At 40.2% G+C, this 27,643-nt stretch overlaps 1 protein-coding gene across 1 annotated transcript; it reads left to right on the top strand.

Moving 5' to 3' along the window:
* Positions 1-27,212, top strand: FAF2 (Fas associated factor family member 2). Its single transcript, XM_026696708.2, has 11 exons — positions 1-82; positions 12,079-12,147; positions 12,931-13,065; positions 13,827-13,903; positions 14,345-14,483; positions 17,963-18,048; positions 18,282-18,373; positions 19,049-19,226; positions 21,324-21,495; positions 25,598-25,741; positions 26,445-27,212. Exons 1-11 carry the CDS (start codon positions 20-22, stop codon positions 26,625-26,627), a joined length of 1,338 nt encoding a protein of 445 aa, XP_026552493.1. The 5' UTR covers positions 1-19; the 3' UTR covers positions 26,628-27,212.
* Positions 27,213-27,643: the final 431 nt, after the last annotated feature.

Genomic DNA, 27,643 nt, shown 5'->3' with positions numbered 1-27,643 from the left:
GGTCAGAGGCGGCGGCAAAATGGCGGCACCGGACGAGCGGGAGTTGTCGGCGGAGCAAACTGAGAAGCTGCTTCAGTTCCAGGTGCTGGCCCCGGGGCACGGCGGGTGGGCGGACCTGGGTGAACGCGGGGAGGCCGACGACCCCTGCTAGAGCCCTATCTCATTCGTCCCTCGGGGGTTTCTAGCGTGCAGGGAAAGGCGGGAGCAACTTGGCCATTCACTGCTGCTGGCCGTGGGATGGCAGCGGGGCCATGTGCGGCGGGGACGGCTGTGTAGGATGTAGTGCTTGGGAAAAGGGCAGTTCCCCTCACCCGAGACTTAGGGGAGCCCTGTGAAGGCTTCTCTCTTGTGTGTGCGGTTTTTTCAGGAAGCTCTGCGTAAAACGAATGGCTTTCTTTCTTTCAAGGGGAATTACGGGGTTGGTGGGGAGAGAATCTGTAATGTAAAGTCTGAGCTTACTTGAAATGTACGTATTTATATATTGCCTTCGAAATTCATTAGTAGAAACAACCATCGCACGGTAGGCTGATTAAAGACAACAGGAAATGAGTCAGTTTCCGATCCATTCCAGGCTGGTTGACATGGAGCCCAGTATCATGAATATTTACTTTAGAATAAGATGTAGTGAGTTAAATGGATTATTAATTAACCAAATGTACAGATGTGTAGCATTATTCCTATGTTCTATCTTGTTTGAGGACACTGAGCTATATGCTGCTCCCAGAAATCATTGTTTACTTGAAAGAGTAAGTAAAGAGCATAAGATGTTATGTTTACTAACTGCCATAAGAATATTAGGGAGGATATCACCCTGGACAGTTTTGGCAACAACTTGTAGAAAAGTTGGCAACTCTTACAATAAAACTAATACATTCTAATAAAACTAATTGGAATTCCTAATTAGTTTTAATTGATGGCATATATCTATTAGCTACATAAGCTAAACTATTGATATTCCTACAAAGTCACACTTAATTAAGTATGTCATTTACATGTATTACAATTTATGACTGCTTTATATTTAGCTTTTATAATAAATGCAGGAAAGCCAATTAAATCTGCTACTGCCTCCTTCAGTTCCTTTTGTCTTTTCACAGCAATTTCCAACAACACTACAGTGAGAACGGTAGTTTTTTCCCCTGCATATGAAACTTTTGTTCTATTATCCTTGGTTTTTAAAAGAGAAGGAAGTGTAACATGGAATATTTACAACTGAAAACTTAAAAGAAAATTGATATGACTTTAAAAATCAACCCACCATTGTGAGGGATTTGGATAGGTCTTATGGGACATAGTGTTTATTCCAAGCCCTGTCATTTCAATTGCCTTGGGAGTACTTCCACATTGATCCATAAGGGAAGAAACTTGACAGTTACCCATCCCTTGTTATTCCATAATACCACTGATTATATATAGATCCAGTTTCAACCTCAGCTGTTCCTTTCCTCCCCTAACATTTTTAAGTATTCAGCCTATTGGATTATATATAATTAAGAAAACCTCTGTATATTATTTTGTAACCAGTAGTTATGCATAGTAATTTGTTTAGTATAAGTGGTGCCTTAAAATGGATTTGAGGCATTAAGATGTCTGGTCTTCTTTCCTTATTGATTTCTATTACACTTCAATGTTAAACAGAACAGAAATTAAGTTTTGCATAATTATGTACATCAGAATGGTTTCCCAGTTTGGTGTAAGTTGAGGCTACAGTTCTGAGAACGCCTAGCCGGTATTGCTTTCATCCATATTTTTGGAAGTAACAGATATAATACATCTGGATATTGAACATTGAGGAAAGCTAAATACTTATGTCCAGATTTTGATTCAGTTATATCAAATAGAGGCTGCACAATCACTACTATAAATCATACCAATTACTGGTAATGTTCCAAAGTGATAGAATTGTTTCTTCCCTATGCATTTTAGGTAGCCATAATTTTATTTGGTACTGTTACACTGTTCTGGTTGCTTAAAGTGCTGCAGGCAGAGTTGATACAACCATGCATGCTAGGTTCTTATGGTTATTTTGACAAGAAATTTGATGGTAAGTTTATTTTTTGTTTGCTGTATCTATTGAAGAAAACATTGTGCTTTTTAAAAAAATCTTCTGATACCCTGCCAAAAATTAGAAAGAACCAGGTAGCATCTTTTCAGACGAATATATTTTAATAATAGACATAATCTTTCATGCCAAACCAATCTGGGTCGGTCACCAGGACCAATCCATAGCCTTTCATGAACCACAGCTGTAGTTGTAGCTGAGCTGTAATTTACAAAACGTGCCTTTTATTAATGTGTTTAATTAATTTGAAAAGAAACTGCCAAATGTATTTCGATTTTTGGCTACTGCAGATTAACATATCTCCTTCCCTGATATTTTAGTAAACTCAGGTTATTTTTAGTTGAGTTGAAATTTTTCCTTCTCTAAGATAGATTTTACTCATAATCTTTTATCATCATATCATCTATAACTTAAACTGGGCTGCCAAAATCAATTATACTCTATTTTCTGAACTTCATATTTATTATTTTCTGTAGGAAATAATTTACAGTATGCATACTATTTTTCAAAATAAAATGTTTTGAAAATAAAGGGAGAATATTGTCAGGCACAAAGAACTACACAGTTGCTCAGGGTATTTTCTTTATAGCTGTTTGCCCATAGGGAAACATTTTAGCATACTAAAGCACACTGCATAACTATCCTATCAAATAAATCTTGTGAAGGATTAATTCTGTGGAGATTCTCAATCATCCAGTCCCAACCATGAGGGAACTAAACTTTCTTGGTTTTTTTCCTTGAGAGTGCTTTCCCTTGAAAATGACACCACTTGTCTCCTGTCTGCAATACAGTCTTCTTAGCAGTCCCAAGAAGGGTGCACAACCCATTTGCACTTCGATTCAGGTGACCTGGAGAGTACAGAAAACCCCCAAGTGGCCTCAAGCAGAGTCCTCAAAACTAACCACCAACCTTCAGAGTGTTAACAATGAGATAATTGCAAAGAATATAAAAGAGTTGTGAAGATTTAGGGAGGATCCCATCTGGGCCTCTTTCTGTATACCAAAGACACAAGACTGGTTTCCTTCTTATTTCCTTGTGAGAGACCTACCCTCCCTCCAGATTTCATTACAAATAGAAATCAAATAAATAAACTTCAGCACAGTGACTTATTTAATTCTGTATCATCACATGACACATTTACTGTTAGTTACATAAAATACAGGTATAAGAATCTAAAGGGTGTGAAGGCTAATGGCAGATTTTTTTTGTATATGTGAAGACACTAGTAATAGTATTCAGGAAATAAAAATATACAGGATTCTCAAGGTATTATTTTAAAAAGACCACATTTGAGGGCAATTGCAGTTTTGCCCTTTTATATTTTTGGTGGGGATGAAAAGGAGCTAATAGGTAAAATAGACACAGCAACGTCACAGTTGTATAATCTGCTTTATTCCTTATTACTATAAAAAAATGTACTACCTGGTGATATGATCTAAAGGTGGTCTGGAAGGACTCAAAATGGGGGTTGACAGAAGATGCAGAACTAAACTAGAGCTTATGCTTATATTTGGACAGGTTTTTCTTAAATATTTTCCAAAAAAAAATTAGCTGTTAAGTTGGGGTGGGGAAGAAAAAGAAAAACTGTAGCCATTTTATTAGCCAGAATATTTATGGTTGTTTTTTCAAACCTGCGATAAGATGCCAGCTTTCGTCATATACCAACATGTCCAAATGGCAAGCAGCAAATTGGAAGAGACACAGTATAAGATGTACAGTTTCTACAGTTGTAATAAGTATTGAGAAACTGACCATATAAAAACACATATCTGAGGGACAGTCTGATCCAGCTAAACAGTTTAAAATGTGTTTGGATCTTTTTTAAAATTATAAAAATGTTAACAGGTTTGATAGTATGCTTGGATTTTAGTAAAATCAGGTTTAATAGAGACATAAAAAGTCCATCCTTTCTTCTTTTTGTGCTAAACTTTTTGTTCGCTGCTGTAGAATCTAATAACGTTATGGTACAGTAGTAGCACACAACTATTACTACACTGCTCAAAAAAATAAAGGGAACGCAAAAATAAGACATTCTAAATCTGAATGAATGAAATATTCTCATTAAATACTTTGTTTATTACATAGTTGAATGTGCTGACAACAAAATCACACAAAAATTATTAATGGAAATCAAATTTAGCAACCCATGGAGGTCTGGATTTGGAGTTACACTCAAAATTAAAGTGGAAGAAAACACGTCAGGCTGATCCAACTTTGATGTAATGTCCTTAAAACTAGTCAAAATGAGGCTCAGTAGTGTGTGTGGCCTCCATGTGCCTATATGACCTTCCTGCAATGCCTGGCAATGCTCCTGATGAGGTGGCAGATGGTCTCCTGAGGTATCTCCTCCCACACCTGGACTAAAGCATCCCCCAACTCCTGGACAGTCTGTGGTGCAACATGGCGTTGGTAGATGGAGCAAGACATGATGTCCCAGATGTACTCAATTGGATTCAGGTCTGGGGAACGGGCGGGCCAGTCCATAGTATTAATGCCTTCATCTTGCAGGAACTGCTGACACACTCCAGCCACATGAGGTCTAGCATGGTTGTGCATTAGGAGGAACCCAGGGCCAACTGCACCAGCATATGGTCTCACAAGGGGTCTGAGGATCTCATCTTGGTACCTAATGGCAGTCAGGCTACCTCTGGTGAGCACATGGAGGGCTGTGCGGCCCCCTAAAGAAATGCTACCCCACACCATTACTGACCCACTGACAAACCGGTCATGCTGGAGGATGTTGCAGGCAGCAGAATGTTCTCCATGGTGTCTCCAGACCCTGTCACGTCTGTCACATATGGTCAGTGTGAACCTGCTTTCATCTGTGAAGAGCACAGGCCCCAGTGGCGAATTTGCCAATCTTGGTATCCTCTGGCAAATGCCAAACATCCTGCACGGTGTTGGGCTGTAAGCACAACCCCCACCTGTGGACGTCGGGCCCTCATACCACCCTCATGGAGTCTGTTTCTGACCGTTTGAGCAGCCACATGCACATTTGTGGCCCGCTGGAGGTCATTTTGCAGGGCTCTGGCAGTGCTCCTCCTGTCCCTCCTTGCACAAAGGTGGAGGTAGCGGTCCTAATGCTGGGTTGTTGCCCTCCTACGGCCTCCACGTCTCCTGATGTACTGGCCTGTCTCCTGGTAGCGCCTCCATGCTCTGAACACTACGCTGACAGACACAGCAAACCTTCTTGCCACAGCTCGCATTGAAGTGCCATCCTGGATGAGCTGCACTACCTGAGCCACTTGTGTGGGTTGTAGACTCCATCTCATGCTACCACTAGAGTGAAAGCACCGCCAGCATTCAAAAATGACCAAACCACCAGCCAGAAAGCATAGGAACTGAGAAGTGATCTGTGGTCACCACCTGCAGAACCACTCCTTTATTGGGGATGTCTTCTTAACTGCCTATGCTTTCCACCTATTGTCTATTCCATTTGCACAATAGCATGTGAATTTGGTTGTCAATCAGCGTTGCTCCCTAAGTGGACAGTTTGATGTCACAGAAGTATGATTGACTTGGAGTTACATTGTGTTGTTTAAGTGTTCCCTTTATTTTTTTGAGCAGTGTATTTGCTTTCCTTGTCTAATAAGAAAAATGGGAGAAATGAATGAAAGCTGAAATGTGTACAAATAGCCTATTGCCAGTCTTTTGGCATTTCTATGTTGGTCAGTTAAAATAATTCACAACTAGTATTGTATTAATAAAATAAGTGAGTTAAGCTAAGATTTGTTTCTCTGCTCTTGCGTAAAAATGTATTTTTATGTTACACTTTTTACATTATATTTAGCAAGAAAATTCAAAATGTATCTTTATGGAATATGTTTCACAAGAATACTTGTCGTTGGAGAAGTAAATGCTCAATAAATCTGCCCTTCATCTAAAACACAATTACAGATACACCTTGACTTACAGCAGTTTCGTGACTGTTCAAAGTTACATGTTAAAGTATTGAGATTTAATAGCTGACCAGCTGTTGTAAGGCTGCTGTAAATGCTGATGAAATGAGAATGAATCAGCAGGATATTGCCATTTTAAGACTGAGGATGGGTCAGCAGGGAATTGCCGCTTTAAGAAGCTGTTTATATAAGGCCATGAGAAGGCACCTCTCTCTCTCTCCTCGTATTGTATCTCCATTGTCGTTCTCTGTGCAGAGTAATGAAGATAGATTGCTTGCCAGGTATTTGTCTAACACATGTATGTATGTAGCAGTCTTGTATATAAACCACTGTTAGGCAAATAATCTGCAAACACTCTGACATTACAACAGTCCTGAAAAAAGTAACTTATTACCATTTTTCATACTTATGACTGTTGTAGCATCCCCATGGTCATGTGATTTACATTCAGATGCTTGACAACTTATTCACATTTATGATGGTTGCAGTGTCCTGGAGTCACGTGATCCCCTTTTGCGCCTTTCTGATATGCAAAGTCAATGAGGAAATCAGATTTACTTAATAGCCATGTTACTAATTTAACAACTGCAGTGATTCTCTTAAGAAAAATGGCAAGGAAAGTTGTAAAATGGGGCAAAACTCATTTAACAAGTTTCTCACTTAACATAAACTTTGGACTCAATTGTGGTTGTAAATTGAGAACTACCTATATTCCAAAGTTGAAGTAGAGTGTTGGATATTTTTTTTACAGTTTGTGAGAAAAATATTCCATTATACAAATCTTAAGCTGTTCCTGGATTATAACCTTGAGAAAAATGTACATTAATAGTCATTTGTCCTCCTTCCAACATCAAACAAATTATATTTCCATATTTTCACAGGGACAACTACATAATTGTCATTATGGATGTTCAGTTCTTTCAAAATTATAGGGCACTTGAATGCTCCAATTCTGTTCTGATCAAGGCTTCCTGAGACAGTAACAATCACAGGTTTAGTCCCCCAAACCCTCTTTTTATTTCAACGGCTGTGAATTATATTCATTCACAGCCCGTAATGAGTCCTAAACAGTTTGTGAATAGTCCAGTAGAAGTCTGCCACAGTCCTTTCGGGATGAGGCTGATAAGCGCTCACCTTTACCTCCCTTGAAAAGCTGCCAACGACTAAATTTCCAATTAGCTGCACAAGGCCAAACGGAGTTTCAGAGTTTAAACCAATCAGAACGGTTGCTTCCTGTAAAGGCTCATGTCCCTTTGCTCCTCCTTTATGTCTTATGGGAGGCATCCAAGATCCAATCATCTCCAAGCCTTACTCCCAAGTCGCCCCTTTTGTCTTAACTGATCTTGCCTTCTGGCAGCTCTGCGCAAGCACGCACTGAGAACAGGCTCCCCCTGTTTCTCTGCCTGGCTGATGTCAGATTCTGGAAGCTCTGGAATTAACTCTCAGATGGCCCTAGCCCCATCTCTGTGTCGGACGCAGATCTCTCGTCCGAGTTCTCCCCAGATTCCAGGACTGGCCCATGTTCCTCCCCACTGTCTGACTCTGCTGCCAGCTCCACAGGCCGGTGGACCACAACAAATTTATTGTAATGGTAATTTTATCAGAGAAACTTTATTCAGTTGTTTGTGACTCTTGCATTGTGATACAGTCAAGGGAAAAGATATTGGAAATTTAGTTTTAGCTAAAAAGTGCATGCTGCTAAAAGCTGCCTCTTTGTGATGTTGAAACCTACATAAAAATGTTGATGTGTGATATTGTTAGTTCTTTCACATAAGGCCGCTATCCTCTCTTAGCTAGTTTAATAAAGAAAGTTCTAACAGGCACGCTACATGGAAAAGGACAATAGAAGCCTAGAAATGCACAGAAATATTAGATACATTTGTCCAATCAAGTATATGATTTAGGAGGAAGTTTATCTGTATAGATTTTGTTTTAGCTTAATTGAAATCTTATTTCATGGAGGGGTTATAAGATATTTTTAATATTGAGAGAGAGAATTGAGGTTCTGTTGAAAACTTAATATGCTAATATTATTAGGTAATCTTTTGGTTTGTAGAGCTTCTACATATTCAACAAAGTTTTAAGTTTGAATAGAGATAAAACAAGACCAGGAATACCGGCTTAACAGGCTAACTAGAATGCCTGAAGCCTCCTCTTGAATTTTTTCAATGTGCTTGCATGCATTCTCTCAGTGTAGTATATCACTGAGGATACAACAGTATATTCCTGGAGAAAATACCTAGTGATCTTCTTCTCTTAGGCAAAATATTATTCTTTTCATGATGGTGATGGTAGTCATTGGGAATTCCAGAATTTGCAATATAAAAATTTGTGTAGTGATAGTAAACTATAAAATTTAAATAGTAATATGAGATGTGGAGATTGCTAAATAGATCAGCATGTAACAGTATAAAAACAGAAATAATGACATCATCACCACCACCCTACTCGGAACTGCCTGTATACTCAGAGTCTACCTTAATAGTTCTTAGGTCCTTGGTTAGCGCTTGAACAGTTAAGTTTTTACCAGTCCCAGACTGTGAATCGAATTGAAGATTAAATCAACAACAGCAACAGCAATAATATCAGAGGACAAATGATAAGGACTTTAAAATATAGTACTGATGATGTATGTGCAGAAATCATCCTGGATAAAAGAGAAATAATTAATGGGTACAGTGTTTTACTATTTATATTCAATCATGAAGTACAAACTCGCATCTCTGAAGACAGTACATTTATTTGTAGTTGGAATCAGAATGTTTTTTTATCAAGCAAAGGATACTTAACATAATGTCTAAACAGTGTAAACTTCTCAGTTATGGATTAGATATGTAATAATAAGCAGTGAGTTAGTTCATAAAATATAAATTATAGCCAATTCCAGTACCTATAACTCAATTTTTAGTTTTTTTTTAAATAGTTTTTTTTTTAATTTAGAAAAGGAATAAAACATTTTGAAGACTGGTAGATATTAAAATATTATTATTAAACAAATTTATATTTTGGTTATTTGAATAGATAAGCCATAATTACAAAGATACTACAATGACAAATATGGTATATATGGGAAAGAACTGTGCTGCCAAAGTGATTGTTTGGTTGCTTATGAGAATTTGGTGGACAGTGGCTCTACTTGGCTGCAACAAAGACTCCTATAAGATTCTAGTAAAGAAGATTTTAAAAATTTAAGAGATGGTCACAGAGTGGTTCAAATCTAGTATGCAATAAGTGTGTGTCAATACGTCTTAATGACAATGTGGAGAAAAATGTCTAGTGTTATATTTCATGTGGAACATATTTAGAAATACCTTGATATGATACAAAAATAGAGGTGATAGGATCTGGCGGCCCACAGGCCAGATGTATCATGTATAGGCCATGCCCACCCTGGCTCCGCAAAGGCAAAAATGTTGCAATACATCAAGCGGCGCGATCAAGTTTAACACCCGTGCTTTAGAGGATAGTATCAAGATTCAGGAGAATATTGACAAATTGAAACAATAGGCATTGTTTAGATTAATATTTATCAAATTTATATAGCAGACCATCTCACACAATGTGGGTGGCTTACAATATTAAAATAAAACTAATATATAAAAATAATCATTGCTAAAATATATAGCAATCTTTCTTTTAGAAATACAAACTATCAGGTACATGTAAGATTGAATTAAAACAGAACCATCTTATCTCTGGTCCCTTGGGACCTGCAAGCTGATGGCTAAGCCTGTTAGGGACAAACATTCTACATTTAGACACAGACACAAAAGACAGGAGTAGAGCTTTAGAGGTTTACAAACCATACTAGGGAGCAGTTCATGCAAAAAGTATAAATGTGTCTTGAAGGATTAGAAGCTGAAGGGCTAGGGACATTATGTCAAGATCAAGAGAAGTCATGTCTCTCCTGCATTGGTCAGACAGTGCTCAGAATATTGCATCTAATTCTGGATACCATTGCTTACAAAAAACACTTAACAAATTGCAATGTGTTCTGAAAAGAACAACCAAGACCAAGGATCCTGAAAATAAAAACTTTTGAGGAGTGATTGGAAACATTGGGTATATTTAGTCTGGAGAAGAGAAGACTGAAACAATACTTAATAACTTCCCAGCCCACCGTTTTGAACCGGACCACAAAAGCATCAGGTGGGTGTGTGCGCAGTTCCTCTCATGCAAGCTGTGTGTGTCCTTGTGTGAGCATAGGCGGCATGCCCGCTGCTCACACAAATGGAGCTGTGCGCACATGTGTGCATCTGCTGCTCACACAGGACCATACACACACACACACCCCACTGGGCTGCCAAGCCAGAAAGTTTGGGAACCGCTGATCTAGAAAACAGGACATGATTGTTCAAAATTATTCTAGAAAATATGAAAAAACAACAACAAATGGTTTTAAATTGTTCAGAAGTAGCTTTGGTTGGACATCCAGGAAGAAATCATAACAATAAGAGGTGTTCAACAATGGAACAGACTACCTTGGTTGGAGGTAGATTCTCCTTTCACAAGAGAGGATGCATAGTTGTGGGTTCCTGTACCAGGCAGAGAGTTGAATCAGATGATCCCCAGGTTTCTTTTCAATCCTTATTTTCTGATTCTATAGGAAAATAACCTTTTGTTGAATGTTGCCTTATTGAGGCAAAAGAGTGGTAGAAAATGTTAATGACCGAGCCGGTTTTGGGAGGTTGGATAGTTTATTTGGTTTTGCTCATTATGTTATAAGAACCTGACTTTTATAGTCTTGATTTAAGAAGTTTCATTTTTGCCTTGCATTTATGATCACCCAATTGATATTTACAGAAGTAATAAGATAAAGCCTTATTTGAGTTTAACTCCCAGTGAATTCATGTACAGGTTTATATAGTTTTCTCAGCAACAACATAGTAGTTATTTGGCATTGCCTTCTTCTAAGTTGTTTTTCAAATTCCCAGTCTACCTTATAGCTCTTGAAAAATTCTGTTGGTTTCCTATCCAAGTATTAATGAGATATGACGATCAATCAATGTCTGGTCTAACTGTTAGGAACCAGGCCGCACAGCTGGAGGAACTTCATCTGTATTTGCATCTGCTCCCCGGTGTTAGTTATCACCACCTCAGCTCCACCTCAGAACATCAGATATTAGATTCGCATAGGAATGCAAACCTTACGGTAAACTCTGCGTGCAAGGGATCTAGGTTGCGTGCTCCCCCCCAAAAAAAAATCGTGGAAAAATTGTCTCCCACAAAATCGGTCCTTGGTACCTTTACCATCAGTTTTTAATAGTACATCTGAGAATGGATGAATAACTAATACAGCTAAATATAAAGAAGAGTTTTGATACAAATTGATATGCCAAAGGGGGAATAACTCATGATCCATTGAAACTATCACTGATGCAAGAAGAATTACCACGAAGCATTTCAACATTTGGCATCCTATTTCCATTTGGGGAGAGCTGGCCTTTTCCCAACTAACAGAAATCTAAAAAACAATATTCTGGTTTTCTCCAAGGTTTTTTAAGAATCAAAGAGTTTTTTTTTAAACTAAGCATTAAAGGTAAAGTTTGTTTGTGCCCTGTTTAGAATCCAGCATTGCTGTGGTAATATATTTTATTAATCATTTTCTGTAAGTCCTTTGTACAGCTATTTCGCATAGATCTAGGGATGTGTGGGCACTCTTGGTGGGGGTAGGAGTACCTTCACAGTGAGGATGTCTCATCCTGTTATGATCTGCGGGCTTAGAAGGAACAGGAATATAGGTGAAAGTTCAAGGTACACAGCAGAGACGTTTCCATGGGACTTTCCGTGCCTGTATATTCTCATGGGACTTTCCGTGGCTGCATGTTCTCATCCTGTTGAGGTCATTGTTTTCAATTCTGTACTTTCGATTTCTTTCTTAAATAAATACTGCTGCCTGAGTTCGCTCGGGGCTGGCATTTGCTCAGACGTTTCCCTGCGTCTCATTTCAAGTGCCAGACCACCACACATTGCTTAATTATTGGTTGTGTTTGGACAACATTTGTGAATGCTTAGCTGATGTCTGAATTATTAAGAGAAGTGACTAAAAATAAATGTTAATTAATTCAAGAAATGTGCCTTTTGTGACATTGGTTTCCCCACTTCCTTTGGCCTTAGGATTTGACCGGCATAGAGTCCATGGACCAATGTCGTCATACTCTAGAGCAACACAACTGGAATATAGAGGTACTGTGCCATTTGGCTCGGCTTTCTTATTGCACTGATTGTAGTCTTACATCTGTGAAAGACATTGATATGAGTTCCTTCTTTAATGTATCTTATAATCAGATGTGCTTAATTCTAAAATGTTATTTCACATATTATAAATACATTAATAAGCATAACTACTCATATTTTCTTTATTTTGTATAATTCTGCTTTGTTTCACTGTGCAGAATTCTTATAACTAGAGGGAGAAGCATGGAATTCAGCAAAATATTGCTGTTTTTTGTCTGATTATTACAAATGTAATTCACATATAGTATCTGTACAACTTTCAAATCTACCTCATTTATAAGAACTAAAAAATACTGTGTTCTTTTATTGAAAACAGATATATAGGAAACTAGCTAGATTTCTGAAATTTTCAAGTTCTAGAGCCAATAAGTGGTTAATGGATAAGGAATGACACCCAGATTCAAAACTCACTCATCCTTGGAGCAGGTGGCTTTGAACCACTTACTGTCTTTCAGTTTAATTCATTCAAATATTATTTTCATGGGGATGAAACTGGGAAGATTTGCATGTATGTCATCTTGTTTGTTTTCAGCTATTCCTTAGCATTTCAAACTACAAGAACATTTAGTAAAGAAGTTACTATTTATTTAAACTTTTTAATAATGTATTTCAGACCGAAAGCTATCAATAGGTCTATGTCCATTAGGTCGTTCCTCCTCCTCCTCCTCTGTTCAAAATAGTATAATCTTTTCTGCGATAGGAGCATAATACATTGTGGATCTCCCCCTGTAGGCAGCTGTTCAGGACCGATTAAATGAACAAGAGGGCGTCCCAAGTGTCTTCAACCCACCACCTTCTCGGCCCCTGCAGGTCAACACTGCGGATCACAGAATCTACAGCTATGTTGTTTCAAGGCCACAGCCAAGGGCAGGTTATTTTATCTGAATATGTTTAAAAAGAAAAGAGTGGGATTCTCTGTTGCTAATGTGAACAGAAATAAAGTTCTTTCCTTTTGTATTTTCTGTGTTATGGATTGTTCATGTGCTGCATGAATCACTGGGAATTCCTTTGTATAGAAGACTTGGCTTGTGAGCGTCCACAATTGGCATTTTTCCTTTTGTTACATTACTGTAAACAGTAAACACAGCAGTTACATTTCCAGTAGGACATTTTTGGCTTATTTTTGCTGAATTGGTCCATAAAATAGGTATGTTAGAAGCTACTGGGAGGCTTAGCTTATTTCTTTTGTGAAGTAACACATTTCACATCTACCAATCAAAATCACGAAGCTGTTCTAGCAGAAAAGGTACCCACCTTTGTTAGTGCTAATTTATTTGGTATATTCATGAAGTGTATTATTTTCTGTGTAGAACGAATATGTCACATGAAATAGCCATTGATCATTTTAAATAGCTGTTTTAAATGATCACTAATCCCCGAAGAGCTAATAAATCCCTTGTTTATATTAAAAAAAAATCTGGCAATGAGATTCCAAAATTTGTGTCATTGTTATACTATAATATCTTCCACACTGCATTAGTTAGGATAGCTTGATGTCTTCTTCATGGTTTTACTTAACAGCAGTTTTACTGATTCTGTTAATTTTTCACTAATATAACTGCCTGAAAATATATTAACATGAGTGTGTAAAAAGGAATAAACTGATAATTACTTTCTATTTGTTTCAGGGTTTATTAGGTTGGGGATACTATATGATAATGCTTCCATTCCGATTTACATATTACACATTACTTGATATATTTAGGTAAGTCCAGCTGAGTTCATATTTGTTTATATTAACCTTAAAGTTCACGCTCAACTTCATTTTTGTTAATTAGTTTAATCTGTCACATACATGGGCACGCATACATATATACTCTCACAAGCACACAAATAAGATTGGGTTATTAATGGATAAGTGCCAAATTTCTGGTAAGCATTATTAGAAATTGTATAAAAATGTTAATGAATTGTGATTTTATTCAACAAGGCATTTCTTACCATTTTCAGTATAAAAATATAATAGAAATATAATAATCAGTCTTGATTGATTCCTAATGCATATTTGTGTTTTGCAAACTTAAATCAATTTGTTGCTGATCATGTAGAAATTAGTTTAGAGAATTTAAGACCGTGGTCAGACCATTCATATCTTCAGATTCTTAGATAACCAGTAATCAAAAATTTTGATCCTGTTTTGTCTCAGGTTTGCTTTACGTTTTATCCGTCCTGATCCTCGTAGTCGGGTCACTGACCCTGTAGGGGACATTGTTTCATTTATTCATATGTTTGAAGAAAAATATGGAAGAATACATCCTGTCTTCTATCAGGGAACATACAGCCAGGTTGGTGTAAATGTTGACTCATATAAACGGAATTATTCTAATCCTGGTTTGTTATGTCTCTTAGAAAGCCGCTCTTAAGCTTTCCTTTGAAGCACAATTGCAATTACTTCTCTTTATAAAAATAATACTGGTAAAATGTAAACATGTAATTTGAAATTCTGATAGTATTATTTGTGATTAGATAGTAATTGCATTTTTAATTAAGTGTTCCTTTTTAAACTTAACAAAAGATAGGAGAAAAGAGTAAAGAATGAAAAAGAAAGTCTATAAGGTATTTCCAGTCAGCAATAAATGTAAATCTCTAATTTAAAAAGTCAATTTTGCCATATCTACAAGTTCTGTAGTCATCACCAACCATTCCTCCTTTGTGGGTAGCACCATATCTTCCCATTTTTGAATACATACCATGTTTCTCCAAAAATAAAATCTGGTCTTTTGTGTGTGTGTGTGTGTGTGTGTGTGTGTGTGTGTGTGTATACACACACACCAGATATATATAAAAGACCAGATTTATATTTGCCTCCAAAAGAGGCACCAGATCTTATTTTCAGGGATGTCTTACCAGCTTACCTTAGAAACATCACAGCCATGCCTCCCACATCTGACACCTCTTACGCCGCTGCCTGACTTCTTTGGTCGCTTGTGTCAGACGCCTTGTGGCTTGTTGAGCTGGTGCTGCCACTTTTGGCAGGAGGCAGTGTGGTGCTTTGTGCCAATCCACGCACGGCAGCAGTTGTGCGATGCTCCATGTGATGTCCTGTGAGCGCCGGTGGCGGTTCAATGCATCACGTGTCTGACCGCAAGCAGCCACAGAAGTCAGGCAGTGGTGCAACAGGTGTTGGGGTGTGGGGTGTGTGGCTGTGGTGGTCCTAAGGTACAGTAGGTGTGGGGTCCATGGGAGCAGCTCCATCCCCCACCCGTACCCTAGCTTGATTTTTACACATGTGTCTTGCCTCCCCCTCATACAATGGAATGGAGTGGGTGGGGTCTTAAGGGGTTATTTTGGGTGTAGGGTTTAGACATGTAAAAATCAAGTTAATTTCAGAATACGTATTTTCAGGGAAACTAATTCTCTTGCTGCAGTTCTCAAATATAAAAATAAAATGTCATGATGTTTTTCTAACCATCCATTAATCCAAAAAGAAATGTCTCTGGTTTTAATTGTACATTATAAGTAGTTCTAATCTTACAACCATTCATTTAGCAACTGTTCAAAATTATGAAAATGCTGAAGATAGTTATAACCAGTCCTCACACTTAGCAGTGTAGCATCCCATGGTCATAAGATCAGTGTTCGGGTGCTTGACAACCAACCAACATTTAGGGTGATGATAGCATCCCCAGGATAAGTGATCACCATTTGCAACTTTTCCAAGGATTTTCCACAAGCCAAGTCAATGTGGGAAGCTAGATTCACTTAATAGTACATGATTTGCTTAATGACCATGGCATTAAAAAATTGTAAAATCAGATGTAACCTACTTAATGATTGCATAATTTAGTAATGAAAATTTTTATCCCAATTGTTGTAAGTAAAGGACTACTTGTAGTCATTAAGGTCTTCTGAATTAGTCCATGTATTTAAATGCATTTTTTTGGCTTTTTACACATCTACCAAACATGATAAAACATCCCTTCATGTTGTTTACATTTCCAGCATACATTCAAAATATCTTTATACATTTTCGTTTTGCTGGTGTCACACACAATGGTATATCATTTTATTTTTTTAAACTTTGAAGACCAGAACATAATATAAGTTTTCAAAACTTTCAGCCACATATTTTCTCATTGTTCCATTTTTATATCATAACCAAATTTTAGCCCACTTTATCATACTTTCACTTGTGCTTTTGTCTCAGATTTCAACAAAAGTTTATACATGTTAGCATTTACAAGTTCATCATTTGTATATTTGTTCTATTTCAAACTCAGTTGTGCATTGTTCAGAAGCATAGTCAGAGAAACTTGTTTTTTGTTGTATTGTTCCAAATATTCCAAGGTATCCAACACAGTTCTGACATTACCTTTCAATTGTCTTTGAGATAGAAATCCACATTAATCCTCATAATTATTGCAAAGGCCATGCAAGTTGTCCTCAACTTACAACAGTTCATTTAGTGACTGTTCAAAGTTATAATGGCACTGAAAAAAGTGACTTATGACTGTTTTTCACACTGCAGTGGTAAGTTAGTAACATGGTTGTTAAGTGAATCTGTGTGATGATCCAGGGTGTGATACAAAATAAACACAGTCGCAAAAAACAGGTGAAGCCCCTTTTATTCCTTCACTTTGCTTCCAAGCTCCAAATATCCTTGACTGCAGACAAAAAAAACTCCCATACAAGCAGTTACAAGAGGGAGGAAATGCCATTTAAATTATAAAGAGTAAAAAACAACACAGACCAGGCAAGATAAGGGCTTGAAGATGTCCACAGATATCAGAACACACACTGGGAAGGACGCCAAACTCAGGAACAATAAACCAGAGATATTTCCATGCTTTGTTTCCAGCGTTCACCTGTATGCATGTCCGTCCTCTTATCCAGTTGTCACAGCTGCATCCCATGAAGAGGATCAAGGCCCTCTCCTCCCCAGTAGACCACGTCTCTCCCTTATCCTCTCCTCCCTGTGTGCCCTAGGATAGAGAGGGGATGAGCCTGGGTCCTCCTCTGACTACCCAGCCAGCCTCTGCCTATCCCCAGGCTCCTCCACAACCTCCGGAGTCACACTTCCACTCCCTGTTGGCTGTTCCTCCTCTCCCTCAGAGTCAGTCTCCATCAGGGGCATGACAATCTGGCTTCCCCATTGACTTTGCTTGTCAGAAGGTTGCAAAAAGTGGTCACATGACCTCAGAATATTCCAATCATCATAAATACGAGTCCATTGCCATCATCCCCATGGTCATGTGATCAAAATTTGGACGCTTGGCAACTGACTCATATTTGTGATGGTTTCTGTGTCCCGGAGTCATTTTTTGCAACCTCCTGTCAATGTAAAGTCAATGGGGAAGCCAGATTCACTTAACAACCATGTTACTAACTTACCACTGCAGTGATTCACTTAACAACTGTGGGAAGAAATGTCACAAAAGGGGACAAGATTCACTTAACAATCGTCTTGCTTAGAAATAGACATTTTGGGCTCAATTGTGGTCATAAGTTGAGAATTACCTGTATTCGGGTTTAGGCCTATTAGTTCTAAAGCAACTCTATACCATTTCTCCACTCCTAACCAAGTGGTGTATTCCCATACCACCCCTCTCCTGCCTCCTCTCAGTTGCTTTTGTCCTGGGTTTTCCCCCTGTGGCCCAGCCATTTCTCCTAGGACAAAGCAGACTTTTTTCATTCCGTGCTCAGATCAGAACACCCAAATTGTAGCCCTTTGTTAGGCATAGATCACCAGAACCTTTCTGTTCTGCAAACTGAACCTTTTTGTATTATCTTCTCTAATCCTGTTTTTCAAATGCTGTCTTTCAAGGCGCTGAATGATGCCAAGAGGGAGTTGCGCTTCCTCCTTGTTTACCTGCATGGAGATGATCATCAAGATACTGATGAATTCTGTCGGTAGGTGTTACTATGTCATCAAATTATCTGCGTATAAATCACTTTAAGTCGCGGGAACTATCAGCTTGAATCTACTTTAAAAGCTTTTATTGGGGTGGGGCGGGGAGAAAGGAGGAAGCACTATGAAGACTGCTGTGAACTCCTGAACGAAAGGCTGGATATAAATATATCAAATAAATGAATAATATGTTTTGTATATAGCTTCAAGTATGTTGTTTGTTCTCCTCTTATAGCAGTACACTCTGTGTACCAGAAGTGATTTCCCTGATAAACACCAGGATGCTGTTTTGGGCATGTTCTACCAATAAACCAGAAGGATACAGAGGTATCTCTTCTTGTAATATATCTTCAGAAGCAACATTGAGTGTATTCATTGGTGCTTATGGCCAGAGTAAAAGTACACTGGAATAGTCTTAGCTGCTGTGTTATACATATTTCCTGGGAAAGAAATCCCATTAAATGTTGGTGTGTTCTAAATTTTTAAATAACTTTTGAAGTTTTTTAGAAACTTTAAACCTTCAATAGGGAACTTGGTAATTTGGAAAAAGGTATTCTTGGAATGTGAAGAATTTACAACTGATGTGGATAAACGTAGTTGAAGGGAGCTCCATGGGCATTTCAACAATAAAAGTATATAAATAGTGGGTAATTGTAAAAGTTTATATTATTACCAGAGATTTTTAAATTAATCCACGCATAATTTAGAACATCATAGAGTGGAAATAAACACGGCAGCTTGAACAAGTTTTTTACAGTTAATTATGGAATAAAATCACAGCTCTGTGATAAGGAATATTTGATTAGAGATCACATCTGAACCTCTGCCATCTTGAATTACAAGATACTTATAATAACAGAAATAGGAAATGCTTTTCTCTGAAAACTGCCAGAGTGGCTCTTAATAAGAATTGAGAGACAAAATAATGTAGTTCAGTTTAAATGTTAAATATTGGCTTGCATTCTAAAGCTGCAGATAGTGACGGTGCTTTATTTTCCTCAGTGTCTCAGGCTTTGCGTGAGAACACCTACCCTTTCCTGGCAGTGATCATGCTGAAAGATCGTAGAATGACTGTGGTTGGAAGGTTAGAAGGACTTATCCAACCTGATGATCTCATTAACCAGTTGACATTCATTATGGATTCCAATCAGACATACCTTGTGTCTGAGCGTCTGGAAAGGTATTAAGCAGAAAAATAACACCATTTTGTTCCTTTGTTTTATTCCAAAATATTTTAATATTGAATAAAACATGGAGAATGATAATTATAATGTTTCTAACAAATAATATGCCGGTATCTCTTCAAAAACTCAAGGCAGTTTGTATGGATATCTGTTTCATATTACATCCTTTTCTCATTTAGTTTGCCCTCAGTCACCAAAAATCTGAGATTAACTAGATTCATAGATCACATATGGCCTACAATTGTTTTAATTATAGCTTGCTTAATAAGACACAGTTTGATACATACAACACACTAAGTTATAAATCATAATCTGCTGAATTGGATTAGCTCAGCATCGTGTAAGAAAACTGGCAAATCATGTGAAGTGTTGTATGAGCTCAGGCATTGTGAACTTTGAGGACCTTGCTCAATGGGAACCAGGAACATATCTCATGACTCACGATATCAAAAATTACACTATTCAACTTGTATTTATCTACTTCGTGATCAAATTAATAACTACGCACATAACTGGTAGATTACATGCTATGACCAGAAATACTACAGCAGATCGTGGGACTGCGGTGGCTCACGTAAAACACTGGGCTTGTGCACCGCTGATGTTGGCAGCTCAGCGGTTCAATTCCTTTGAGTGAATAAACTGCGCAGGGACAAGAAAGCCTCTCCCGAATGCCGATCGGCATTTAGACAGTAAAGATAACACCACCCAAAAAATTTCCTTTCACAGTCACCCTGGCTAACACATGCCATATGCTAAATAAATAACTACAGGAGGTAAAAAAGTTAACAGAAAATTTGGCAGCATAGGAGAGAGAACCAGGAGCATGATTTACTGCTATTGTATATTTACACCAAATTGAAAATAAGTGAGCTACAATCCATTACATTTTAACATATATCCCCCAACAGTAAAATCATAGTATTGCCACTTTGGCCGTTGCTACTTGAAATGGGAGAATGGGAAGGTGTGGCAGCGTTGCCTTCTGCTGTTGAAAAGTTACATACTCCTTCTCATATTTTTAATCTCTTCCAGCCTCAAAGGTAGGCTCTAGGTATCACATTCAGTGGGACTGTAGATTTTTTGGAACTACAATTCATATTAACCTAAACAAATTGTAGTCTCAGCAATTTGTGCATTCATATATTGACAAAATACAAATTTGGTTGAAGAGAAGGATAAAACACTTCTCCTCTTGATAAGTTCTTTAATATATCTAGATTACAGGTTTGAAGTTTCACCTCTTTTTGGAGTGCTCTTCATTTTTAATGGGAAAAAAAATGCTGCCACTCGGGATGTTCAATTTGAAAATGTCGTTGTCTAAATGTGTGTGGAGATTTTCAATCATCCAGGTCATGATTGTTCCAAATGTGCTTTCTCCAAAAGGCAACTGAACTTCCTTGGTTATTTCCATTTTGCTTCTTATCCAAGAACCTTCTTCAGTGAACTGAAGAAGCTTCTTGGACGAGAAGCAAAACGTTCTCATAGAAATAACCAAAAGCTGAAGCTGATCCGACCAAGGCCATTTTGAGGGTTCAGTGTTGCCACATTGGAGCTGAGAGATGGGGGGGAGAGATAGAGATAGTGTGGGTTTGTAGTGAAAACAAAATACTTTCTCCTGGGAACCAAGGACATTCCCACAGGTGGCTGGGGAGAAAAGGAGCAATGTCACCTGACAACTGGATGGGACCTTGATTGGACCATGTGAGTGAGTGTTTGGGAAAAGGGAGACACTTTTAATTAGGTGAAAATCACAGGAATATTCAGAGTGGGTTTTCACCAGCTTATGCCAATATGATACATCGAATGAACCAATTCTTTGAGGAACCCACTTGCCTTGGAGCTTTGTTTGTTATGGACATGTTACTTGGAATCCTGACACAAGAAAGTCCAGTTGCCTTTGGGAAAAAGTCTTTGGGACATATTGCTGTCTAGGGCAGCCATATATGTACTCAAATTGTGATAGAAAAGTGGTCAACGGTCCTAATTCTAAATGGTTCTTATTTTAAAAAGTCAGAAATTGGTATTCTAGAATTTCTAATTAAAAAAAAAACACTTTGGTTAATTAGAACAAATTTCCCTTTCTATATTAGAGAAGAACGAAACCAAACTCAGGTCCTGAGGCAGCAACAGGATGAGGCATACCTGGCTTCCTTACGGGCAGATCAGGAGAAAGAACGTAAGAAAAAGGAAGAGCGAGAGAAGAAGAGGAGAAAGGAGGAAGAGGTGCAACAGCAGAAGATGGCAGAGGAGAGAAGGCGGCAGGTAAGAAGGGATATTGGTTGCCTTAGGAGTAAATTGTGGAGTAGAGGAAATAGCTTTTCTAGTTGATTAGCCTATATATTAGATGTGGTCTGAGCACCCTTGGGGTCCCCCAACTCCCTCTTAAAGGACACAAAATCAGTATTTTTCTTTGCCACCTATTGAAAATGTTTGCAAATATTTTCACTCGTCTCATTATTATCAAATTATTATTTGTTAAAGTTTTTCAGAAAATATGTATGTTAATATCTAATAGATTTAATACTGCTATTTTTACCAGATACAGTAAATATCTACAAATGCATCAATTTTAATTTTTAATCTGGTGAATGCCAATAAATAAGTATAACCCATATGAACAAAAGCTGGTTTGGGCCCCCCCATAATTTTTAAAGGGGAGGAAGGAGTCCTGAGCAAAAGGTTTAAGGAATACTGTAGTAGACCGAATACCAAGTGTTCTAACCCATCAAGATTCAGCATGCAAAATGGAATTGAGTTAGAAATCAGATGTTTTAATTTGTATTTCACTCAGTATTGTAGTTTTTTTTGTAATGAGAAAGTATGTAAAAACTTCTAACATAATAGATTAATTCATAAAGATTAAAAACACTACCTGTAATCTGATGTGATAAGGTGTGAAGTTCTGAAATATATATAGAAAGGCTCAAATTTTTCAAATTTGTTTTTACCCAAGAAGGGGAGACAGGTGCAGGAACTGGTATGCATGTTACACTTTCTTTTACAAGTTTACTAAAGTCCTCTTTGCAATAGAACTTTTTAACAATTTCACTGAATATATTAGAAAAATTTAACTGCAGATTTTAATGCCTGTCAGATTTGATTATTAAGGAGTTTCTCTGGATATTATTGATGTTAAAAATCTCTTGCTTGAAATGTTGCATTTCCACATTTGAATCCTCATCTTGTATCTAGAGCTTCAGTTTCCAAGCTATTCCAGACAGGATATTTTACTACTGTGTTTCTCATATAATAAGGCTGGGTCTTTTTTTTTTTTTTTTTTTGAGCCCCCCCAAAATGGCAAGGACATCTTTCTGGGGGTGAATTAATTTCTCCCCGCCCCCCTGCGCACCCTCGCCTAGGGTGCCCGGCTGGCAGCTATGCCTTGTCACCAGCCACTCCTAACGGCCAATCATGGTGGAGCACAGAGGGCTCCTTTATCCCCACCAAGCGCTGAAGACCCGGGTCAGCGGGCGGGTGGGGATGTCTGCCGGCAGCGTTTCAGCCGCTTCTCAGGCCTCCATAGCTTCCACGGTTTCAACCGGTGCTGGTGCCTCTCTCACCAGCACCGTCTCCAACAACAGCGTCTGAATCACTCCCACTTTTCCCCCGTCCCCATAACAACAGGAAAAAAAAACATTTTGAGGTACCTGGGAGCGCCACGCGCTGCGTTTTCATTTAATCCCGAGCGGCTGGGTGGGTGTGAAAAGAGCCGAGCGAGCGTCTCTGCTGCTGCTACCCTTGGTGCTCCATCCTCGGGCTCTGCAACTTTGCAAAAGTCCCAGTGCGCAGCCCGTTCCTGCATTCCAACCGCCCAGGCCGAGCTGCAGCTGTCCCTCTCTCTCCAGCACTGTCTCCAATAATAGTGGCAGCAGCGGCGGGAACTGTGGAAGTTATGGAGGCGGCTCCCCCACCCGAGAAGTGGCTGAAACGCTTCCACGGTTTCTGCTGCCGCTGTTGTTGGAGACGGCGCTGGCGAGAGAGGAACAGCTGCAGCTTGGCCTGGGCGCTTGCCAATGCAGGAACGGGCTGCGCACCGGGACTTTTGCAAACTTGCAGAGCCCGAGGCTGGAGCATCAAGGGTAGCAGCAGCAGAGACGCTTGCTCAGGTCTTTTCACGCCCACCCAGCCACTTGAGATTAAACCAAAATGCAGCACGCAGCGCTCCCAGGTACCTCAAAATGTTTTTTTTTTTTCCTGTTACGGGGACGGGAAAAGTGGGAATGATTCAGGCGCTGTTCTTGGAGACGGCGCTGGCGAGAGAGGGACCAGCATCGGTGGGAACCGTGGAAGCTTCAAAGGCCTGAGAAGTGGCTGAAATGCTGCTAGACATCCACGCCGACGCCGTCCGCCTGCTGACCCGGGTCTGCAGCAAAGGTGCATGGTGGGGGTAAGGGAGCCCCTCTGTGCTCCACCATGATTGGCTGTTAGGAGCGGCTGATGGTGAGGCATAGCTGCCTGCGGGGCACTCCTAATGGCAAGTTTTCCCCCACCTTCCCCCCCAATTTTGCCTGGTTTAAACTAGGCCTAAATTTGGGAGGAGGGGCTTAATTTCATTTTGTGCCTAGAAAACATGCTGGGTCTTCCTATTGAGGGGGGCGTATTGTTGGAGAAACACGGTAGCAATAGCAATAGTACTTAGACTTATATACCGCTTCACAGTGCTTTACAGCCCTCTCTAAGAGGTTTTACAGAGTCGGCATATTGCCCCCAACAATTTGGCTCCTCATTTTACCCACCTCGGAAGGATGGAAGGCTAAGTCGACCTTGAGCATGGTGAGATTCAAACTGCCAAATTGTAGGCAGCCAGCAGTCAGTGGAAGTAGCCTGCAATACTGCACTCTAACCACTGCGCCACCATGGCTCACTAATTAATAAACAGAACTGTTAGTGATCTTACTTTGGTGCCTCACCATCTGGATGCACAGTTTAGGAACCTCTAGAGGTGCTATAGCAACATTGCTGAGATGCTGAGGGCACCATGAACCAGAGAAAGCTTGGGATCCCCTCATCTACCATGTTTCTCCAACAATACGGCCTCCACCAATACGAAGCCCCACCATGTTTTATTGGCATAAAATCAAATTAAGTCCCTCCCCCCAAATTAAGGCCCATATTAAACATGCGAAATGGGGTGGTGGTGGTAGGGGGCTTGCCATTAGGAAGTACTTTTGTTGCATGCCCGGATATGGTGTTGCCTGCGTTGGTGGGGCACTTCATATCTGGAGACCTTCCACCGTTGCTTTCCCTTCTCCCTTGCTGCCACGGCGTTAGAGCAACGCCGCGGCGTTTGGCACAGCCACGTGCGGCCAGTCAGGGCTCCTCCCTGCAACCGGAGCCCTGAGGAGACACTTGGCTTCAGGCACTCCCATCGCCACCTTCCCTTTGCTTTCGAAGGTAAAGCGAATTCTTTTAAAAACGACATCCTACTACAACAAAGCCTCCCCTGCCTGAGAGGGTAGCCCAACCCCACGTGGGGAGGCGAATCTCCCGGGGCCTCTTCGGTTCCTCCCCAACCTCCCTACACTGAGCGCCTCTGACGCGCCGGTCCCTTCAGCCCAGCGAGCTCTTCCACCTCAAAGAAAGGCCAGGTGGGCAGCTGCGGAGCAGCAGCAGTGGGTCCGAGCCGCTCGCAGCGGAAACAGCCACCACCCTTAGCCCAATGCGGGGAGAACAACCGAGGTTAGCGCCCGCCAGCCCGTCCTTCCCGCCTTTGGAGGCACCTGCACCGAGCGCCTCCGCGGCCAGCCTAGCCACGCCGCTTCCGACCGACCCCTTCGGGAGCATCCGTCGAGGAAGTCTTCGCGGCTTGGTTTCCCCTACCGGCAGGTCCTCCTTTCGTGTGGAGGGCTGCGGGGGAAGGCGCTCGCCCGAGAGGATCTCTCCCTCTCTCTCCCCGCAAGGTCAACGTCTGCGCTGTGGCTGAGGAGGAGGAGGCTGCAGCAGATTCCTCCTGCTTGCTGAGAGGTGAGGAAGCCGCAGCTTTGTAGAGCAAGCGAAGCGCTGCTCACCCGGGCGAGATTTGGGAACGAGGGGCAGGAGGCGGCACACACGCACCCGCGGCTCGCTTTCCCGGCTCTGCCCAGCCCGCATGGCTCTGGCGCGGCCCTGGTGGGCAGCAAGCGCCTCCCTGATGGACCCTCCTTATGTCACCCCTAAAAAGACGGCCTAGCTGTTTTTTCCGGGGTCAAAAAAAAATAAGGCCCGGCCTTATTATGTGAGAAACACGGTAGAGGGATTGAGATTTGAGAATCTGTTTGAAGCTAATGATTGCTGCTACGGTGCCCTGATGCATGTATTTAGATTTAGATTTTGCTATGTTCTTTGAATTGTTGCTTGTTGTTCATCTCTCCAATTAACCCTCCAGACTTTGCAAGAGGAGAAGGAACGGAAATCTGAATGCCTGCCTCCCGAGCCACATCCTGATGATCCTGAAAGTGTTAAGATCATCTTCAAGATGCCCAATGACTCCAGGGTGGAAAGGAGGTTTCACTTTACACAATCTTTAACTGTAAGAAAAGGAGGGGGGGAAATCCTAATCGTATGAGCAATGAATGTTTTTATATGACCTTCAAAAATGTGCACCCTTAAGCTGCCACACCAAGCAAGCTAAAACAGCAGTGTGGGAATTGTGGGGCTCAGTCAAAGTGTGAAGCAAAGCACAACTCTTTCAGGTCTCATTTGACCTTGAATTGTGCCCAAATAGGCTAAGCTATGAAGAGGCACTTATTAGGGAATTGTACCTCAGTTTCCCACAGGACATCCAGTGTTTATTTCTTGGCAGGGAGGGATAGAGGGAGAAGAGAGGGAGAGAAAGAGAGAGGGAAAGAAGAGAGGAGTGAGAGAAGGAGGAAGAGGGAGGGAGAGGGAGGGAGAAAGAGAGAGAGATATAGGGCTCCCAAGAAAGCGAATGGATTGGACATGGAATATCTTTTCATGCCACCCCTGTGCTGTACCACCAAATATTTGGAAGAATTTTCAGGGGATGCTAGAAATTAGGGGGGGTGGGGGGGATCACTTCCCCATTTCTCCAGCAGGACTTATTGATGGAGCTATGTTGCCTGAAGTGAATGCTTTATTTAAAGAACGGTGTGATTTCTTGGAAGTCTGTGCCTTGACATTTAAAGCTTCCTACTCATTGCACAGTAACAGTCTTCAGTGTTGTTGTTGTAATGTTGCAATCCTTTGACTGACATTTTGTATAATTTTCGCAGGTGATCCATGATTTCCTATTCTCTTTGAAAGAGAGTCCGGAAAAGTTCCAGATCGAGGCCAATTTTCCCCGCCGTGTCCTGCCCTGCCTGCCTACAGAGGAATGGCCTAATCCACCCACGCTGCAGGAAGCCGGACTCAGCCACACGGAAGTTCTCTTTGTGCAAGACCTTACGGACGATTGACATTTATCCAAAATATAGAGATGGAAAGAGAAATTCCTATTATAATACAATATTTTTTTTAAAGACTGCTGCATACAAATGAGGGATCAGAGACTATACGGCCTGGCCAGCCATGTCATGTGACTGCACTGGCCGGAGAAAGAGTTCACTCGCACACACTCAGCCTCTTTTACATTGAGAGGGCAGACGGGAAGAGCCATAATTGGCGTCCCAAGAGATGGTCAGAAATGCAGCTTTTGGTAAACGCTGCTTTTATTGGAAATAATTTACACCATCGTTTTGACATTAGAAAATTTGACGTTCTGCTGCTTTTGACAGCGAAAGAAATGTACCTGTGAGCCAGGTTGAGATCTGCCCCCCACTGGGGAGAGACAGATAGAAGGTTATTTTCTTCCAGCTTCTCACTCTGTAAAAAATACCTTAAATATATCTTTTGCTTTGTAATGACCAAAGGAGAATGGGTTAATAATGATTTTTTTTTTCTAAATATGGAGTTGTTGATATTCTTAACAACAGAGGTTTTTCTTCTCCAGGGTTGTTAGCTGCATAGTGTAATAAACTCTGCCTCTAGTGTGCCTGTGCTAACACCTGTCAGTGTCTTACTGCCTCTTCAATACTAGCCCAAGTGTACCAATCTGAAATAATGCCTTGCCCCAACCATGTGCAGACCTACAACAGTAGCGGAGCATCATTCTGGAACTGACTCTATTTTTGACTCTTAACACAGCCTCACTCAGTTGGGATGAGCATTTTTCTGTGCTAGTGTAAGTTGTTTGCAATTTAATCTGATGAATCTGCAGTGGTGACTAAAAAAGAAAAATGGACAAATCCACATTGAAGCATGGACTCATAACCTTTGCTGAGTCAGGTGAGTAGTAAGGTCATTTGTCAACGTTGATAGGTGTGACAAACGCCTGAAAGGCTGCAGGGATGATGAATTGTGGTTGGTGCTTTCAAATTTTACAGTACTTCATAGTTCAGGGCAGACAGTTCTTTTTAATAAGGTTATAGCCTTA

Source organism: Pseudonaja textilis, chromosome 2 (assembly GCF_049901715.1).
Source record: "Pseudonaja textilis isolate UNSWEBS1 chromosome 2, rPseTex1.2, whole genome shotgun sequence".
NCBI lineage: Eukaryota > Metazoa > Chordata > Lepidosauria > Squamata > Elapidae > Pseudonaja > Pseudonaja textilis.
Note: the sequence above shows the minus strand (reverse complement) of the source record. Positions and strands in the feature narration are given on the sequence as shown.

What these genes read in the sequence shown, in the direction of transcription:
- FAF2 (XM_026696708.2), top strand. Translation starts at nt 20, where the DNA reads ATGGCGGCACCGGACGAGCGGGAGTTGTCGGCGGAGCAAACTGAGAAG. An exon ending in TAAACCAGAAGGATACAGAG is followed by an intron (nt 18,374 to 19,048) that starts GTATCTCTTCTT and finishes TATTTTCCTCAG; the next exon opens with TGTCTCAGGCTTTGCGTGAG. An exon ending in ACTTTACACAATCTTTAACT is followed by an intron (nt 25,742 to 26,444) that starts GTAAGAAAAGGA and finishes TAATTTTCGCAG; the next exon opens with GTGATCCATGATTTCCTATT.